This window comes from Tachyglossus aculeatus, chromosome 3, assembly GCF_015852505.1.
Source record: "Tachyglossus aculeatus isolate mTacAcu1 chromosome 3, mTacAcu1.pri, whole genome shotgun sequence".
In the NCBI taxonomy this organism is placed as follows: Eukaryota; Metazoa; Chordata; class Mammalia; order Monotremata; family Tachyglossidae; genus Tachyglossus; species Tachyglossus aculeatus.
The window spans coordinates 2,402,256-2,422,577 of NC_052068.1; the positions used below are offsets into that span (position 1 = coordinate 2,402,256).

The following is a 20,322-nucleotide window of genomic DNA, read 5'->3' on the forward strand; positions in this document are numbered from 1 at the left end:
CCATTCTCTTTCCCCTCTCCACTCACACTCTTCCTTCCTCATAAGCTGAGCTGCTCATCGGGCCTCATTCTCATCTCTCCCACCTCTCCTGCCTGGAAAAAAGTTCCAGGTAAGTGGGGAAGTTCTTGAGCAAGGGGCTGAAGACAGAAGAGACCAGCACGAGGCACAGTGAACCTACTGCAAGCACTTATTGAGCACCTCCTGCCTAAAGTCCTGTGCTGAATACCTGTTAATGCCTGGGATTATACTTGTTTTGTTTTGTTGTCTGTTTCCCCCTTCTATGCTGTGAGCCCATTGTTGGGTAGGGATTGTCTCTATCTGTTTCCAAATTGTACTTCCCAAACGCTTAGTACAGTGCTCTGCACACAGTAAGCCCTCAATAAGTGTGATTGAATGAATGAATTGAAGGAATGAATACTACACGCCTCCATCATCTGTTCATTTATTCATTCAGTCGTATTTATCGAGCACTTACAGTGTGCAGAGCACTGTACTAAGTTCTCAGGAGAGTCAGCATAGACTGTGAGCCCACTCTTCGAGACTGTGAGCCCTCTGTTGGGTAGGGACCGTCTCTATATGTTGCCAACTTGTACTTCCCAAGCGCTTAGTACAGTGCTCTGCACACAGTAAGCGCTCAATATATACGATTGAATGAATGAATGAATGAACAGAGACACTGCCTGCCCACAATAGCTGTTGTTTCCGCTATCTGTTGTTTATTTTAATGTCTGTCCCCTCCTTTAACAGTAACAATAATAATATAATGGTATTTGTTAAGCGCTTACTATGTGCCAAGCACTGTTTTAAGCGCTGGGGTAGATACAAGATAATCAGGCTGTACACAGTCCTTGTCCCACATGGGAGAAACAGCGTGGCTCAGTAAGAGCCCGGGCTTTGGAGTCAGTGGTCATGGGTTCAAATCCTGGCTCTGCCAACTGTCAGCTGTGTGACTTTGGGCAGGTCACTTCACTTCTCTGTGCCTCAGTTCCTTCATCTGTAAAATGGGGATTGACTGTGAGCCTTCCGTGGGACAACCTGATTACCTTGTATCCCCCAGCGCTTAGAACAGTGCTTTGCACATAGTAAGCACTTAATAAATGCCGTTATTATTATTATTATGGGGCTCACAATCTTGATCCCCATTTTGCAGATGAGGGAACTGAGGCACAGAGAAGTTAAGTGACTTGCCCAAAGTCGCACAGCAGACATGAGAGAAGCAGTGTGGCCCAGTGGAAAGAGCACGGGCTTATTGAGGGCTTACTGTGTGCAGGGCACTGTACTAAGCATTTGGGAAGTACAATTTGGAAACAGATAGAGACAATCCCTACTTGTATCTACCCCAGCTCCTTCCTATTTAGACTGCGCGCCCCATTCGGAACCTGATTAACTTGTATCTACCCTAGTACTTAATACAGTGCATGGCATACTGTAAGCACTTAAAAAAATACCGCAAGTATTATTCTTATTTTTAGTATTTCTGCTAGGCCATGCTACTTCTCCCTTGCTGCGGGCAACCTTTTTGAGCAGGGCCACGGTTTCGGCGTGAAGCAGCAGGGCTCCGACATCTGATTTGGGGCGCTAGCATTTTCCTGAACCAGACGGATGAATCTATTTGGACTCCTCTGTGGCTCTGTGACACAGCTAGAAAAAGATGATTTCTCGAGCTGTATTAATCAAGCTCAGTGTCACATCGGATCATTTCGCCAGTTGTATCGAGGAAGGGATTGGGGCGTGCTGACCTCCTATGACCATTTTAAACCCCGAAGTGAAAGCATAAGTCTGTTTTTATGGGTTTTTAAATGCCCGTCATACTCTTGAAGAATTCCTGTCACCGTAAAAGAAATACTGTCCAGTGGATAGACGACTCAGCCCCGCGGTTCTTTGACTGATAAGAACCACACAGCCCTTCAGGATTTTGACATGATGGAAATTTCATTTCCAGAGACTGTGTGTTAATAGAGAAGGAGTTTAGACTGTAAGCTTTTTCTACTTCTTCTTGTACTCTCCCAAGCGCTTCGTGTAATGCTCTGTGCACAGCCCTAAATATAATAATAATAATAATGGCATTTATTAAGCACTTATCCAGCACTTAGAACAGTGCTTTGCACATAGTAAGCGCTTAACAAATGCCATCATTATTATTTGCAAAGCACCGTTCTAAGCATGCAATATGTGCCTTTATGGTATTTGTTAAGCGCTTTTTATGTGTCGATTAATCAATGAATCAATCGATGGTATTTACTGAGCACTTACTATGTGCAGAGAGTACTTTTGGGAAAGTATAATACAACGGAATTAGCAGAAACGTTGCCTGCCCGTTATGAGTTTACAGTCTAGAGACGGGCTTACAAACTCTGTATTGAGCCCTGGGTTGGACGTAGATTAATCAGGTTGGACACAGTCCCTGTCAATCAATCAATCAATCAATCAATCGTATTTACTGAGCGCTTACTGTGTGCAGAGCACTGTACTAAGCGCTTGGGAAGTACAAGTTGGCAACATATAGAGACAGTCCCTACCCAACAGTGGGCTCACAGTCTAAAAGGGGGAGACAGAGAACAAAACCAAACATACTAACAAAATAAAATAAATAGAATAGATATGTACAAGTAAAATAAATAAATGAATAAATAGAGTAATGAATATGTACAAACATATATACATATATACAGGTGCTGTGGGGAAGGGAAGGAGGTAAGATGAGGGGGATGGAGAGGGGGACGAGTGAGGCTCGGAGCCGAGTAGGAGGGAGAACAGGTATTGAATCCCCATTTTGCAGATGAGGAAACTAAGGCACAGAGAAGTTAAGCGCCTAACCCAAGGTCACACTGCCAGCAATTGGCAGAGCCGGGATTAGAACCCAGGTCCTTCTGGCTCCCAGGCTCGAGTTCACTCTATAGGCCATGCTGCTTCTGCTTGATTGACTACTATGTGCTAAGCACTGTACTAAGCACTGGGGTGAATACAAGCAAATTGGGGTGGACTCAGTCCCTATCCCACATGGGATTCATCCCCATATGATAGGTGAGGGAACTGAGGCACAGAGAAGTAATAATAATAATAATAATAATAATAATGGCATTTGTTAAGCGCTTAGTATGTGCCAAGCACTGTTCTAAGCACTGGGGGGCATACAAGGTAATCAGATTGTCCCACATAATAATAATGATAATAATAATAATGATGGCATTTGTTAAGCGCTCACTATGTGCCAAGCACTGTTCTAAGGACTGGGGGGCATACAAGGTAATAAGGTTGTCCCACATAATGATAATAATAATAATGATGATGGCATTTGTTAAGCGCTTACTATGTGCAAAGCACTGTTCTAAGCTCTGGGGAGGTTACAAGGTGATGAGGTTGTCCCACGGGGGTTCACAGTCTTCATCCCCATTTGACAGATGAGGTAACTGGGGCCCAGAGAATAATAATAATAATAATAATAATAATAATAATAATAATAATAATGGCATTTGTTAAGCGCTTGCTATGTGCAAAGCACTGTTCTAAGCTCTGGGGAAGTTACAAGGTGATGAGGTTTTCCCACAGGGGCCTCACAGTCTTCATCCCCATTTGACAGATGAGGTAACTGGGGCCCAGAGAATAATAATAATAATGATGGCATTTATTAAGCGCTTACTATGTGCAAAGCACTGTCCTAAGCGCTGGGGAGGTTACAAGGTGATCAGCTTCTAGACTGTGAGCCCACTGTTGGGTAGGGACCGTCTCTATATGTTGCCAACTTGTACTTGTACAGTGCTCTGCACACAGTAAGCGCTCAATAAATACGATTGAATGAATGAATGAATGAATCAGGTTGTCCCCCGGGGGTCTCACAGTCTTAATCCCCATTTTCCAGATGAGGTAACTGAGGCCCAGAGAAGTGAAGTGACTTGCCCAAAGTCACGCAGCTGACAAGTGGCAGAGCCGGGATTAGAACCCATGACCTCCGACTCCCAAGCCCGGGCTCTTTCCACTGAGCCACAGTGCTTCTCCAAGGGAGTGGGTGTAGATGGAGAATGGGAGGGGGCCCAGAAATGAACCTGGAGGGACCCCCACAGTTAGGGGGTGGAAGGTAGAGGAGAAACGCATGAAAGAGACGGAGAATGAGAAGCAAGAGAGGTAAGAGGAGAACCAGGGGAGAAAAGTGTCAGTGAAGCCAAGGTTGGATAAGAGAAGCAATGTGCAAAGCACTGTTCTAAGTGCTGGGGGGGATACAAGGTGATCAGGTTGTCCCACGTGGGGCCCACAGTCTTAATCCCCATTTTACAGATGAAGTCACTGAGGCACAGAGAAGCGAAGTGACTTGCCCAAGGTCACACAGCTAAGTCGCAGAGCCAGGATTCAAACCCATGACCTCTGACTCCCAAGTCCGGGCCCTTTCCACTGAGCCGCGCTGCTTCTCATGACATGGGTTCTAATCCCGCTTCCACTACTTGTCTGCTGTGTGTGACCTTAGGCAAGCCGCTTCTCTGGGCGTCAGTGACCTCATCTGTAAAATGGGGATTAAGACTGTGAGCCCCACGTGGGACAACCTGATTACCTTGTATCTACTCCGGTGCTTAACAATGCTTGGCACATTGTAAGTGCTTAACAAATACCGTAATTATTCTAGAGGAGGAGACTGACTTTAATATAAAAAAAGCAGCTGGCTCAGTGGAAAGAGCCTGGGCTTTGGAGTCAGAGGTCATGGGTTCAAATCCCGGCTCCGCCAACTGTCACTTGTATGACTTTGGGCAAGTCACTTCACTTCTCTGGGCCTCATCTGTAAGATGGGGATTAAGATTGTGAGCCCCCCGTGGGGTAACTGATCACTTTGTAACCTCCCCAGTGCTTTGCACATAGTAAGCGTTTAATAAATGCTATTATTATTATTATTACTGGTCCTCCTCCTCGAATGGGAAAGCGATCCTATGTGTGCTATTCCGACAGGCGGAAATCAGCCCTCTGGAGAACGCCATCGAGACGATGCAGCTGACCAACGACAAGCTGCACGGCATGATCCAGCAGCACGTCAACGACCCCAACCTTCCGATCAACCCCCTGTCCATGCTGCTCAACGGCATCGTGGACCCGGCCGTCATGGGCGGCTTCGCCAACTACGAGAAGGTGTGTCGTTGGGGCCCACTGTCCCACGCGTCTTTCCTCCCTCTGTCCCTCCCGCCCCCTCCAGCCACAACCAGTTCCAGGGGTCTTGGGGGGTCTCTCTGCCAGCTGGGGGACAATATCAGGGCCCTATTCATCCCCAAGAGCGTTAAGAACTTGTCAGCGATGATGAGAATAATTCATTCAGTTCATTCAATGGTATTTATTGAGCGCTTACTGTGTGCAGAGCACTGTACTAAGCACTTGGGAAGGACAAGTTAACAACATCTAGAGACGGTCCCTACCCAAACAGCGGGCTCACATCATCATCATCATCATCAATCGTATTTATTGAGCGCTTACTATGTGCAGAGCACTGTACTAAGCGCTTGGGAGGTACAGATTGGCAACATATAGAGACAGTCCCTACCCAACAGTGGGCTCACGGTCTAAAAGGGGGAGACAGAGAACAAAACCAAACATACTAACAAAATAAAATAAATAGAATAGATATGTACAAATAAAATAAATAAATAGAGTAATAAATATGTACAAACATATATACATATATACAGGTGCTGTGGGGAAGGGAAGGAGGTAAGATGGGGGGATGGAGAGGGGGACGAGGGGGAGAGGAAGGAAGGGGCTCAGTCTGGGAGACAGACAACAAAACAAAACATATTAACAAAATAAAATAAATAGAATAGTAAATATGTACCAGAATAATTGTGTTGGTTGAGTGCTTACTACGTAACCAACACTGCCCTACCTACTGGAGTAGATCCAAGTTAATTAGGTCATAATAATAATAATAATAATAATAATAGTACTATGTGCCAAGCACTGTTTTAAACACTAGGGTAGGTACAAGTTAGGTTGGCTACCGTCCCTGCCCAACATGGGATTCACAGTCTAAGTAGGAGGGAGAATAGGGATTGAATCCCCATTTTACAGATGAGGAAACGGAGGCCCCAAGCTGTGAAGTGACTTGGCCAGGGTCACCCAGCAGACAACTGGCAGAGCCGGGAGGAGAACCCGGGTCTCTGACTCCCAGCCCTGAGTTCTTTCTGGCAGACTTTGCTGTCTCTCAGTCAATCAATCAATCAATCGTATTTATTGAGCGCTTACTGTGTGCAGAGCACTGTACTAAGCGCTTGGGAAGTACAAGTTGGCAACATATAGAGACAGTCCCTACCTAACAGTGGGCTCACAGTCTCTCATAAAAGTACAGTCGGTCAGCAGGAGAGCTTTTCCCTGGAGCCCCCCTCGATTCTGCCCCGTCCTCTTCTCTCTAATATCCTAGGATTTGGGGACCGCTCCCCACCTGGGTAGTCGGCCGGCCAGCTTTAGGGCCCTGGTGATCATGGACTCCTCCAAAAGAAGAGGCCACAGGGAGCTTCTCTTGGGCTGATCGTCCCAGGGCCGGAAAGTCATCAATCATCAATCATATTTATTGAGCGCTTACTGTGTGCAGAGCACTGTACTAAGCGCTTGGGATGTACAAATTGGCAACACATAGAGCCAGTCCCTCCCCAACAGTGGGCTCACAGTCTAAAAGGGGGAGATAGAGAACAAAACCAAACATACTAACAAAATAAAAATAAAATAGAATAGATATGTACAAGTAAAATAAATAAATAGAGTAATAAATATGTACAAACATATATACATATATACAGGTGCTGTGGGGAAGGGAAGGAGGTGTGGCACAACTGGGTGCGTCACTGTGGCCTCTACAGGGCCCAGGGTGGGACAGGTGGGTGTTGAGGCCATTGGGGTGGGAAAGGCAGCATAAAGTGGCTCCCTTGGGGATGAATTACAGTCCTTTGTAGGCCTGGAAACTTTAAAAATCTCTCCTCCATCCCATGCCCATGGTCTGGGGTGGTTACTGGGGAGCTCGGGCCCTGGCTTCTCCCCTGGGGGTGTGAATGTGTGCCCCCACTGGGTTGCCAGGGTGGGCATCATCAGGAAGGGCTTTGTCGGGGCGGGCATCACCGGGGTGTTTCCCGAGCCCCACGCCGGCAGGTTTGCCGACATTTCTGGCACCGTGACATCTCTTTGTCCTTCGTCCCCAGGCATTCTTCACGGAGAGATACCTCCAGGAACAGCCCGACGACCACGAGAAGATTGAGAAGCTCAAGGACCTCATAGCCTGGCAGGTAGGATGTCCACCGAGGATAGGCCGGCCGCGGGGGGGCCGTGCCACGCCGGAGGGGCCGTGCCATGCCGGGGGTCTGGCCTGCTCTCAGAACCCCAACTGTGGGCTTCCAGGGGTGGACTGGACAGGGGGCCAGACCACCAAGGGGGTGTCTGTTCTGCTGTCAGAACGTGGTCATGGGTTCTAATCCCGGCTCTGCCACTCCTTTACTGTGTGGTCACTTTGCTTCTCTGTGCCTCAGTTACCTCGTCTGTAAAATGCGTTAAGACTGTGAGCCCCACGTGGGACAGGGACTGAGTCCAACCCAATTTGCTTCAACCCACCTCAGTGCTTAGTCCAGTGCCTGGCACATTGTAAGGGCTTAACAAATACCGCACTTACTATTATTATTATTACTATTGATAAAACCCCACCGTGTGCTGCCAGGGGTGGGCTGAGGGTGGGGCGGGGGGGTAAGGCCACATTCACTATTCATTCATTCATTCATTCAATCGTATTTATTGAGCACTTATTGTGTGCAGAGCACTGTACTAAGCACTTGGGAAGTACAAGTTGGCAACATCTAGAGACGGTCCCTACCCAACAGTGGGCTCACAGTCTAGAAGGGGGAGACAACTAGGTCACACTACTTCTCTTCTACTTCTCTACTACACAGAGAAGCAGCGTGGCTTAGTGGAAAGAGCCCGGGCTTTGGAGTCAAAGGTCATGGGTTTGAATCCTGGCTCTGCCACTTGTCAGCTGGGTGACTTTGGGCAAGTCACTTCACTTCTCTGTGCCTCAGTTCCCTCATCTGTCAAATGGGGACTACGACTATGAGCCCCACGTGGGACAACCTGATTACCTTGTACCTACCCCAGCACTTAAAACGGTGCTGGGCACATAGTAAGCGCTTAACAAATACCATTATTATTAGTCTCTCTTTGGGCTGTCACTCCCAGCGACAGAGCCTGATTCACATCCACCCACCCCTTTTCTTTTCTTTTTTTTATGGTATTTGTTAAATGCTTACTACGTGCCAAACACTGTTCTAAGCGCTGAGGTAGATACAAGGTAATTGGATTGTCCCATGGGGTGCTCACAGTCTTAATCCCCATTTTACAGATGAGGTAACTGAGGCACAGAGAAGTGAAGTGACTTGCCCAAGGTCACACAGCAGGCAAGTAGCAGAGCTGATTAGAACCCATGTCCTCTGATTCCCAAGCCCGTGCTCTTTCCACTAAGCCACACTTTTCTCCCTCTCTAAGACCACTGGCCTTAATCAACTTCCATCCTCTCTTCAAGGTTCCTCACTCAATCCAATGGTGGCATTTAGCTAGCACTTACTGAGTGTTTGGGAGAATCCAGGACAACAATCAATCAATCAATCAATCAATCATATTTATTGAGCGCTTACTGTGTGCAGAGCACTGTACTAAGTGCTTGGGAAGTACAAGTCGGCAACAGAGTTGGTAGACTTGTTTCCTCCCCACAACAAACTCACATTCTAGACGGGGAGAAAGACATTAATCTAATGAGAAGCAGCATGGCTCAGTGGAAAGAGCCCGGGCTTTGGAGTCAGAGGTCATGGGTTCAAATCCCGGCTCTGCCAATTGTCAGCTGTGTGATTTTGGGCAAGTCACTTCACTTCTCTGTGCTTCAGTTCCCTCATCTGTAAAACAGGGATTAAGACTGGGAGCCCCCCATGAGACAACATGATCACCTTGTAACCGCCCCAGTGCTTAGAACAGTGCTTTGCACATAGTAAGCGCTTAATAAATGTCATTATTATTATAAATGTCATTACTATTATTAAATGAAGAAGCTTTGGATCAGTCCATCAATCAGTCAGTCGTATTTATTGAGTGATTTCCATGTGCAGAGCACTGCACTAAGCACTTGGGAGAGTACAGTAGAACAATGTAACAGACACATTCCCTGCCCACAGTGACCTTACAGCCTAGAGGGGGAAGCAAATACTAATATAAATAAATAAATTACTTATACGGATATAAATGCTGTGGAGATTCATTCATTCATTCAATCGTATTTATTGAGCACTTATTGTGTGCAGAGCACTGTACTAAGCACTTGGGAAGTACAAATTGGCCACATATAGAGGCGGTCCCTACCAAACAATGGGCTCCCAGTCTAGAAGGATTCATTCATTCATTCACTCAGTCGTATTTATTGAGTACTTACTGTGTGCAGAGCACTGGACTAAGCGCTTGGAAAGTACAATCCGGCAACATATACAGTCCCTACCCAACAACGGGCTCACAGTCCAGAAGGATTCATTCATTCATGCATTCATTCAATCGTATTTATTGAGCGTTTACTGAGTGCGGAGCACTGTACTAGACACTTGGGAGAGTACAGTAGAACAATGTATCAGACATATTCCCTGCCTACACCTTCCCTGCCCCCTTTTAATAATAATAATAATGTTGGCATATTTTAAGCGCTTACTTTGTGCAAAGCACTGTTCTAAGCACTGGGGGGGATAAAAAGTGATCAGGTTGTCCCATGTGGGGTTCACAGTCTTAATCCCCATTTTACAGATGAGGTAACTGAGGCTCAGAGAAATTAAGTGACTTGCCCAAGGTCACACAGCAGACATGTGGAGGAGTCGGGATTCGAACCCATGACCTCTGACTCCAAAGCCCGTGCTCTTTCCACTGAGCCATGCTGCTTTTAGACTGTGAGCCCACTGTTGGGTAGGGACTGTCTCTATATGTTGCCAACTTGTACTTCCCAAGCACTTAGTACAGTGCTCTACACACAGTAAGCGCTCAATAATTACGATTGATTGATTGATTAATTGATTACAGTGAACTTATTCATTCATTCATTCATTCATTCAAGCGTACTTATTGAGCGCTTGGGAAGCGCTTATTTATGAAGAGGGAGGGCATTCCAGGCCAGAGGCAGGATGTGGGTGAGAGGTTAGTGGTGAGATAGACGAGATCAAGGGATGGTGAGTAGGTTCATTCATTCAATTCAATTTATTCAATCATATTTATTGAGCGCTTACTGTGTGCAGAGAACTGTACTAAGTGCTTTGGCATTAGAGGAGCGAAGCGTGCAGGCTGGATTGTAGTAAGAGAGTAACGAGGTGAGGTAGGAGGGGGGCAAGGGGATGGACGGCTTTAGAGCCGCCAGTAAGGATATAGACATAAATCATCATCATCATCAATCGTATTTATTGAGCGCTTACTATGTGCAGAGCACTGTACTAAGCGCTTGGGAAGTACAAATTGGCAACATATAGAGACAGTCCCTACCCAACAGTGGGCTCACAGTCTAAAATGGGGAGAGAGAGAACAAAACCAAACGTACTAACAAAATAAAATAAATAGAATAGATATGTACAAGTAAAATAAATAAATAAATGAATACATAAATGCCACTGGGCTGAGGGCAGCTGGAGTTTCCTCTGGCCTATGAGCCACCAACAGATCACCCACATCATTCTCGGGCGTTTGGACAACTGGTCGTACATCCTGTGACCCCCCTCCTGCCCCCTCCTTAGGACATGAGGAAGAAATTCACGATTTGGGGATTTCGCTTTTCCATCGTCAAACCGGACAGAAAATCCAAAATCCCCCCGGAGGCCACGACGCTGTCGCTCTCCCCGGACGGGTTGCGTCCATGCTGGTTCTATTGATTTTCCATTTTCCGCAAGCCAGTGCGGCAAATTGGATTTTTAAAGTTTCCAGGCCCGCCGAGGACTGTAATTCGTCCCCAGGGGAGCCACTTTAAGTCAGCACTATTTCACCGCCCCTAATAACTCTATTAAAAAAATACATTTAAAACTAGCTCGTAGCCAATTTTTAGGGTGCCCTAGTTTTTTTGCTCCTCTTCCACAGCCCTATTAAATTAAAAAGTAATGAAAAAGGGGTAATTTCACAACATCACCTGAAAGTTTGTTTTTAATTGTGGGAATTTTTGGCAGTCTTAATTTGTGCCAAATCAGGAGGAAAAATATGCGGAAATTTTAGATGACTGATTCTTTTTTGGGAAGGCTCCATCACCTAGGGAGAAGAAAATCACACCGGGGAGCAGTCGACGGGTTATTTAGAAGCTTCCAGCAGAAATTCAAAATTAGTTTGTTCAGAGCCTCGCTAAAATCTGCTCAACCTGTGTTAGTCAACACAGAAGCCCACCTTACTCCACTGTCTCTTCCTAGGAATGCTATTTACTGAACCTCTGTGAATTTTCTCGCCAGCACTCAGTACAATAATGACGATGATGATGATGGTGGTGGGCGTTGTTAAGCGCTCTGCTTTGCTATGTACCAGGCATTGTGCCAAGCTCTGGGGAGGATACGAGCATATCGAGTTGGACATAGTCCCTGTCCCATGGTGCTCACAGTCTCCATCCCCATTTTACAGATGAGGTAACTGAGGCTCAGAGAAGAGATCGCTAAATCCCGTCATCACAGTCTCAATCCCCATTTTACAGATGAGGTAACTGAGGCACAGAGAAGAGATCGCTAAATCCTGTCATCACAGTCTCAATCCCCATTTTACAGATGAGGTAACTGAGGCACAGAGAAGAGATAGCTAAATCCTGTCATCACAGTCTCGATTCCCATTTTACAGATGAGGTAACTGAGGCACAGAGAAGAGATCGCTAAATCCTGTCATCACAGTCTCCATCCACATTTTACAGATGAGGTAACTGAGGCTCAGAGAAGAGATCGCTAAATCCCGTCATCACATTCTCAATCCCCATTTTACAGATGAGGTAACTGAGGATCAGAGAAGAGATCGCTAAATCCTGTCATCACAGTCTCCATCCCCATTTTACAGATGAGGTAACTGAGGCCTCAATAAATACGATTGATTGATTGATTGAGGCACAGAGAAGAGATCGCTAAATCCTGTCATCACAGTCTCAATCCCCACTTTACAGATGAGGTAATTGAGGCACAGAGATTGCTAAATCCTGTCATCACAGTCTCAATCCCCAGTTTACAGATGAGGTAACTGAGGCACAGAGAAGAGATCACTAAATCCCGTCATCACAGTCTCAATCCCCATTTTACAGATGAGGTAACTGAGTCTCAGAGAAGAGAGCGCTAAATCCTGTCATCACAGTCTCCATCCCCGTTTTACAGATGAGGTAACTGAGGCTTAGAGAAGAGAGCACTAAATCCTGTCATCACAGTCTCAATCCCCAGTTTACAGATGAGGTAACTGAGGCACAGAGAAGAGATCGCTAAATCCTGTCATCACAGTCTCGATCCCCATTTTACAGATGAGGTAACTGAGGCTCAGAGAAGAGAGCACTGAATCCTGTCATCACAGTCTCAATCCCCATTTAACAGATGAGGTAACTGAGGCACAGAGAAGAGACCGCTAAATCCTGTCATCACAGTCTCGATCCCCATTTTACAGATGAGGTCACTGAGGCTCAGAGAAGAGATCGCTAAATCCCGTCATCACAGTCTCAATCCCCATTTTACAGATGAGGTAACTGAGGCACAGAGAAGAGATCGCTAAATCCTGTCATCACAGTCTCAATCCCCATTTTACAGATGAGGTAACTGAGGCACAGAGAAGAGATCACTAAATCCTGTCATCACAATTTCAATCCCCATTTTACAGATGAGGTAACTGAGGCACAGAGAAGAGATCGCTAAATCCTGTCATCACAGTCTCAATCCCCATTTTACAGATGAGGTAACTGAGGCACAGAGACGAGATCGCTAAATCCCGTCATCACAGTCTCAATCCCCATTTTACAGATGAGGTAACTGAGGCACAGAGAAGAGATAGCTAAATCCGGTCATCACAGTCTCGATCCCCATTTTACAGATGAGGTAACTGAGGCTCAGAGAAGAGAGCGCTAAATCCTGTCATCACAGTCTCAATCCCCAATTTACAGATGAGGTAACTGAGGCACAGAGAAGAGATCGCTAAATCTCGTCATCACAGTCCCAATCCCCTTTTACAGATGAGGTAACTGAGGCACAGAGAAGAGATCGCTAAATTCTGTCATCACAGTCTCCATCCCCATTTTACAGATGAGGTAACTGAGGCTCAGAGAAGAGATCGCTAAATCCTGTCATCACAGTCTCCATCCCCATTTTACAGATGAGGTAACTGAGGCACAGAGATCGCTAAATCCTGTCATCACAGTCTCGATCCCCATTTTACAGATGAGGTAACTGAGGCACAGAGATCGCTAAATCCTGTCATCACAGTCTCGATCCCCATTTTACAGATGAGGTAACTGAGGCACAGAGAAGAGATTGCTAAATGCTGTCATCATAGTCTCAATCCCCAGTTTACAGATGAGGTAACTGAGACACAGAGAAGAGATCGCTAAATCCTGTCATCACAGTCTCAATCCCAATTTACAGATGTGGTAACTGAGGCACAGACAAGAGATCGCTAAGTCCCGTCATCACAGTCCCAATCCCCAGTTTACAGATGAGGTAACTGAGGCACAGAGAAGAGATCGCTAAATCCTGTCATCACAGTCTCGATCCCCATTTTACAGATGAGGTAACTGAGGCACAGAGATCGCTAAATCCTGTCATCACAGTCTCGATCCCCATTTTACAGATGAGGTAACTGAGGCACAGAGAAGAGATCGCTAAATGCTGTCATCATAGTCTCAATCCCCAGTTTACAGATGAGGTAACTGAGACACAGAGAAGAGATCGCTAAATCCTGTCATCACAGTCTCAATCCCAATTTACAGATGAGGTAACTGAGGCACAGACAAGAGATCGCTAAGTCCCGTCATCACAGTCCCAATCCCCAGTTTACAGATGAGGTAACTGAGGCACAGAGAAGAGATCGCTAAATCCTGTCATCACAGTCTCAATCCCCATTTTACAGATGAGGTAAATGAGGCACAGAGAAGAGATCACTAAATCCTGTCATCACAGTCTCGATCCCCATTTTACAGATGAGGTAACTGAGGCACAGAGAAGAGATGGCTAAATCCCATCATCACAGTCCCAATCCCCTTTTACAGATGAGGTAACTGAGGCACAGAGAAGAGATCGCTCAATCCCGTCATCACAGTCCCAATCCCCAGTTTACAGATGAGGTAACTGAGGCATAGAGAAGAGATCGCTAAATCCTGTCATCACAGTCTCAATCCCCATTTTACAGATGAGGTAACGGAGGCACAGAGAAGAGATTGCTAAATCCTGTCAGTTCCACCTACACTACATGGCTAAAATCCTCCCCTTCCTCTCCATCCAAACTACTGACACCTTAATGCAAGCACTTAGCCTATCCCGCCTTGATTATTGTATCAGCGTCCTGGCTGACCTCCCTGCCTCCTGTCTCTCCCCACTCCAGTCCCTACTCCACTCCGCTTCCCAGATCATTTTCCTTCAGAAACGTTCAGACCATGTTTCCCCACTCCTCAAAAACATCCAGTCTATCCACCTCTGCATCCAAGAAATTCCTCACCGTCGGCTTTAAAGCAGTCCGCCACCTTGCCCACTCCTACCTCACCTCCCTGCTTATCCACTATAACCCAACCCGCACACTTTGCTCCTCTGTTTCCTCTCATTACACCTCCGTCTCGTCCATTCATTCAATCGTATTTATTGAGCGCTTACTGTGTGCAGAGCACTGTACTAAGCGCTTGGGGAGTCCAAGTCGGCAACCTCTAGCGACGGCCCCTACCCAACAGTGGGCTCACAGTCTAGAAGGGGGAGACAGAGAACAAAACCAAACATATTAACAAAATAAAATAAATAGAATATGTACAAATAAAATAAATAGAATAATACATCTGTACAAATATATATGCATAGATATATACACATATTCATTCAATCGTATTTATTGAGTGCTTACTGCGTGCAAAGCACTGTACTAAGCGCTTGGGCAGTTCAAGTTGGCAACATCTAGAGACGGTCCCTACCCAACAGCGGGCTCACAGTCTAGAAGGGGGAGACGGGGAACAAAACAAAACATATTAACAAAATAAAATAAATAGAATAAATATGTACAAGTAAGAGTAATAAATCTGTACATATATATATATATATACACACACACATATATATATATACATATTCATTCATTCACTCATTTATATTTATTGAGCACTTACTGTGTGCAGAGCACTGTACTAAGCACTTGGGCAGTTCAAGTTGGCAACATCTAGAGACGGTTCCTACCCAACAGCGGGGTCACAGTCTAGGAGGGGGAGACAGACAACAAAACAAAACATATTAACACAATAAAATAAATAGAATAAATATGTACAAGTAAAATAGAGCAATAAATCTGCATATATATATATATATATATATATACACACATATATATACACATATTCATTCACTCAATTGTATTTATTGAGCACTTACTGTGTGCAGAGCACTGTACTAAGCGCTTGGGAAGTCCAAGTCGGCAACATCTAGAGACGGTCCCTACCCAACAGCGGGCTCACAGTCTAGAAGGAGAACAAAACAAAACATATTAACAAAATAAAATAAATAGAATAAATATGTACAAGTAAAATAAATAGAGTAATAAATCTGATATGTATATATATAGATATATAGATATATACACATATTCATTCATTCATTTAATCGTCTATCTCACCACCAACCTCTCACCCACATCCTACCTCGGGCCTGGAACACGCTCCCTTCCTCATATCAGACAGATAGAACAGTGCCTTGCACATAGTAAGCGCTTAATAAATGCCATCATTATTATTATTATTATTACAGTTGCTCTCCCCCACGTCAAAGCCTTATCGAAGGCGCATCTCCTCCAAGAAGCCTTCCCTGACCAAGTCCTCCCTCTCCTCTTCTCCCACTCCCTTTCCGTCGCCCTGATTCGCCCCCTTCATTCATCCTCCCTCTCGGCCCCACACCACTGAAGTCCAGATCTGTCATTTCATTCATTCATGCAATCGTATTTATTGAGCGCTTACTGTGTGCAGAGCACTGTACTAAGCGCTTGGGAAGTCCAAGTTGGCAACATCTAGAGATGGTCCCTACCCAACAGCGGGCTCACAGTCTAGAAGGGGGAGACAGAGAACGAAACAAGATATATTAACAAAATAAAATAAATAGAATAGTAAATATGTACAAGGGTACGTTTATTTGGGTTGTCTCCCCCTCTTTACGGTGAGCTCGTTGTGGACAGGGACTGTTTCTATTTGTTGTTGTATTGTACTTGCCCAAGTGCTTAGTGCAGTGCTTTGCACACAGTAAGGGCTCAATAAATTCGATTGAATGCTTAGTACAGTGCTCTGCACACAGTAAACGCTCAATAAATACGATTGATTGATTGATTGATTGATTGAATGACTGGATGAATGAAAAAAAGTGATTTGCCCAAAGTCACACAGTAGATAAGTGGTGGAGTCGGGATTAGAACCCATGACCTAGGTTCTCTAGGTTCTCTAGGACCTAGAGAAGCAGCATGGCTAAGAGAAGCAGCGTGGCTCAGTGGAAAGAGCCCGGGCTTTGGAGTCAGAGGTCATGAGTTCAAATCCCAGCTCCGCCAATTGGCAGCTGTGTGACTTGGGGTAAGTCACTTCACTTATCCGGGCCTCAGTTCCCTCATCTGTAAAATGGGGATTAAGACTGGGAGCCCCCTGTGGGACAACCTGATCACCTTGTGACCTCCCCAGCACTTAGAGCAGTGCTTTGCACATAGTAAGCGCTTAATAAATGCCATTTTTAAAAAAGTGACTTGCCCAAGGTCACAGAGTAGATAAGTGGTGGAGTCGGGATTAGAACCTATGACCTTCTGACTCCAGGCCCATGCTCTATCCACAAGGCCGTGCTGCTTCTCTACAGTACTTGACACACAGTATTCACTTAATAAATACTAATACTATTATTTGCTGACTGGGTAGGGTGCACTGTATTCATTCAGTCGTATTTATTGAGCACTTGCTGTGTGCAGAGCACTGTACTAAGCGCTTGGAAAGTACAATTCAGCAACAGAGACAATCCCTACCCAACATCGGGCTCACAGTCTAGAAGTGGGGAGGCAGACAACAAAACAAAACCAAGCAAGTAAACAGGCATCAATAGCATCAATATAAATAGAATTATAGATACAAACACATCATTAATAAAATAAATAGACTAATAAATGCATACATATATACACATTTGGGAAGGATAAGTGCTTAGTACAGCCCTCCGCATACAGTAAGCATTCAGTAAATACTGTGTGCAGGGTACACGGGCTTTGGAGTCAGAGGTCATTGGTTCGAATCCCGGCTCCACCACATGTTTGCTGTGTGACCTCGGGCAAGTCACTTAACTTCTCTGAGCCTCAGTTACCTCATCTGTAAAATGGGGATTAAGACTGTGAGCCCCCCATGGGACAACTTGATCACCTTGCATCCCCCCCCAGCGCTTAGAACAGTGCTTCGCACATAGTAAGCGCTTAACAAATGCCATTATTATTATTATTATTACAGAGCATTTGGGAGAGTAGAGTAGATTAGAGTTAGTCTAGATGATCCTTGCCCTCAAGGAGTTTTCAATTTACTGTGTGCAGTGCTCTGTACTGAGTGATTGGGAGAGTACAATAGAGTCAGAGAAGCAGCATGGCTCAGTGGAAAGAGCCCGGGCTTGGGAGTCAGAGGTCACGGGTTCTAATCCCGGCTCCGCCAATTGTCAGCTGTGTGACTTTGGGCAAGTCGCTTCACTTCTCTGTGCCTCAGTTCCCTCATCTGTAAAATGGGGATTCAAACTGTGAGCCCCATGTGGGACAACCTTGTATCCCCCCCAGTGCTTAGAAAAGTGCTTCGCACATAGTCAGCGCTCAACAAATACCATCATTATTAGTAGTAGTAGTAGTAGACATGATCCCTGCCCTCAAGAACCTTACAGTCTTCTGTGTGCACTGTACTAAGCGCTTTAGACAGCACATAAGAGTTAAAAGATTCAGTCCCTGTGTACCAAGATGTTAGGGTCTGCTGTATGGAGGGCACTGTACTAAGCTCTTGGGAAGTTTGTAACCTATTGAGGGTTTAGTTAATGAAGTGGAGAAAGAAGAGACTGGATAGATGGATCCTTGGGGGTGGGGGGCTTGTGCTGCTAGAGTGGGGTACTTAAATTGCTTCAGGTAAAAATACTATTAATCAATTTTATTTAATTTAATAGTATTTACTATTAGTGGTTGTGAGCGTTTAGTTGTGAAGAAGCAGCATAGCCTGGGAGTCAGTAGGACCTGGGTTCTAATCCCAGTTCTTCCACTTTCCTGTTTTGTGACCTTGGGCAAGTCACCGTTTCTCCGTGCCTCAGTTCCCTCATCAGAAAAATGAGGATTAAGGCCGTGAGCCCCATGTGGGACCTGGACTGTGTCCAACCTGATTACCTTGTATCTGCTCCGGCGCTTAGTACGGTACCTGGCACATAGTAAGTGCGTAACAAATGCCATGAAGAACAAAATAAATAATCAGGTCAGACCCAGTTCCCATCCCATGAGGAATCACAGTCTAAGTGGAAGGGAAAACAGGGATTTAATCTCCATTTTACATATGAGGGAACAGAAGCTCAGAGAAGTGAAGTGATTTCAGCGTGGCTCAGTGGAAAGAGCCTGGGCTTGGGAGTCAGAGGTCATGGGTTCGAATCCCGGCTCTTCCACATGATGATGTTGGCATTTATTAAGCACTTACTATGTGCAAAGCACTGTTTTAAGCACTGGGGAGGTTACAAGGCGATCAGGTTGTCCCACGGAGGGGGGCTCACAGTCTTAATCCCCATTTGACAGATGAGGGAACTGAGGCCCTGAGAAGTGAAGTGACTTGCCCAAAGTCACACAGCTGACAACTGGCAGAGCTGGGGTTTGAACCCACGACCTCTGACTCCAAAGCCCGGGCTCTTTCCACTGAGCCACGCTGCTTCTCATATGTCTGCCACATGTCTGCTGTGTGACCTTGGGTCAACCACTTAACTTCTCTGAGCCTCAGTGACCTCATCTGTAAAATGGGGATTGAGATTGTGAGTTCCACGTGGGACAGCCTGATAATAATACTAATAATGATGGTATTTGTTAGTGCTTACTAAGTGCAAAGCACTGTTCTAAGCGCTGGGGTAGATACAAGGTTATCAGGTTGTCTCATGTGGGGCTCAATAGAAAAAGAAGAAAAAAAAAAAGAAGCAGCGTGACTCAATGGAAAAGAGCCTGGGCTTTGGAGTCAGAGGTCATGGCTTCAAATCCCGGCTCCGCCACTTGTCAGCTGTGTGACTTTGGGCAAGTCACTTCACTTCTCCGGGCCTCAGTTCCCTCATCTGTAAAATGGGGATGAAGACTGTGAGCCCCACGTGGGACAACCTGATTACCTTGTAACCTCCCCAGCGCTTAGAACAGTGCTTTGCACACAGTAAGCGCTTAATAAATGCCATCATCCTTTAATAAATGCCATCATCCTCACAGTCTTAGTCCCCATTTTACAGATGAGGTAACTGAGGCCCAGAGAAGTGAAGTGACTTGCCCAAAGTCACCCAGCTGACAAGCGGCAGAGCCGGGATTTGAACCCACGCCCTCTGATTCCAAAGCCCAGGCTCTTTCCATTTAGCCACACTGCTTCTCCTTGTATCCCCCCCAGCGCTTAGAACAGTGCTTTGCACATAGTGCTTAACAAATGCCATCATTATTATTATTATTTCCCCAAGGTCACACAGCAGACGCATGGTAGAGCCGAGATTAGAACCCAGGTCCTCCGACTCGCAGGCCCGGGCTTTTTCCACGAGGTTGTACTGCTTCCCATTGCTTTGTCTCCGAGCCTTATTCAGTGCTTTGCTCCCATAAGTGTTTAATTAATATGATCGATCGATCCGTCTGTAGGACGACGGAACGATGGAATTGGGGAGAAATGAGGATGAGATTTCCACTGTCCCTTCCTCGGCTCTGATCTGATTATATATCAGATCAGATATATATATGTATATATGTATATATGGTTGTACATATTTATTACTCTGTTTATTTATTTATTTATTTATTTTACTTGTACATTTCTATCCCACTTATTTTATTTTGTTGGTATGTTTGGTTCTGTTCTCTGTCTTCCCCTTTTAGACTGTGAGCCCACTATCGGGTAGGGACTGTCTCTATGTGATGCCAATTTGTACTTCC

The 20,322-nt window shown here is 45.5% G+C and overlaps 1 protein-coding gene across 3 annotated transcripts in view; it reads left to right on the top strand.

The window, feature by feature from the left end:
- DOCK1 (dedicator of cytokinesis 1) overlaps positions 1-20,322 on the top strand; it is a 552,732-nt gene that overhangs the window by 489,603 nt on the left and 42,807 nt on the right. For all 3 annotated transcript variants that reach the window (XM_038743481.1, XM_038743482.1, XM_038743483.1), the window contains exons 45-46: positions 4,933-5,109; positions 7,161-7,244. In XM_038743481.1, coding sequence (XP_038599409.1) covers positions 4,933-5,109; positions 7,161-7,244 — 261 coding nt within the window. The remainder of the gene's footprint in view (positions 1-4,932; positions 5,110-7,160; positions 7,245-20,322) is intronic.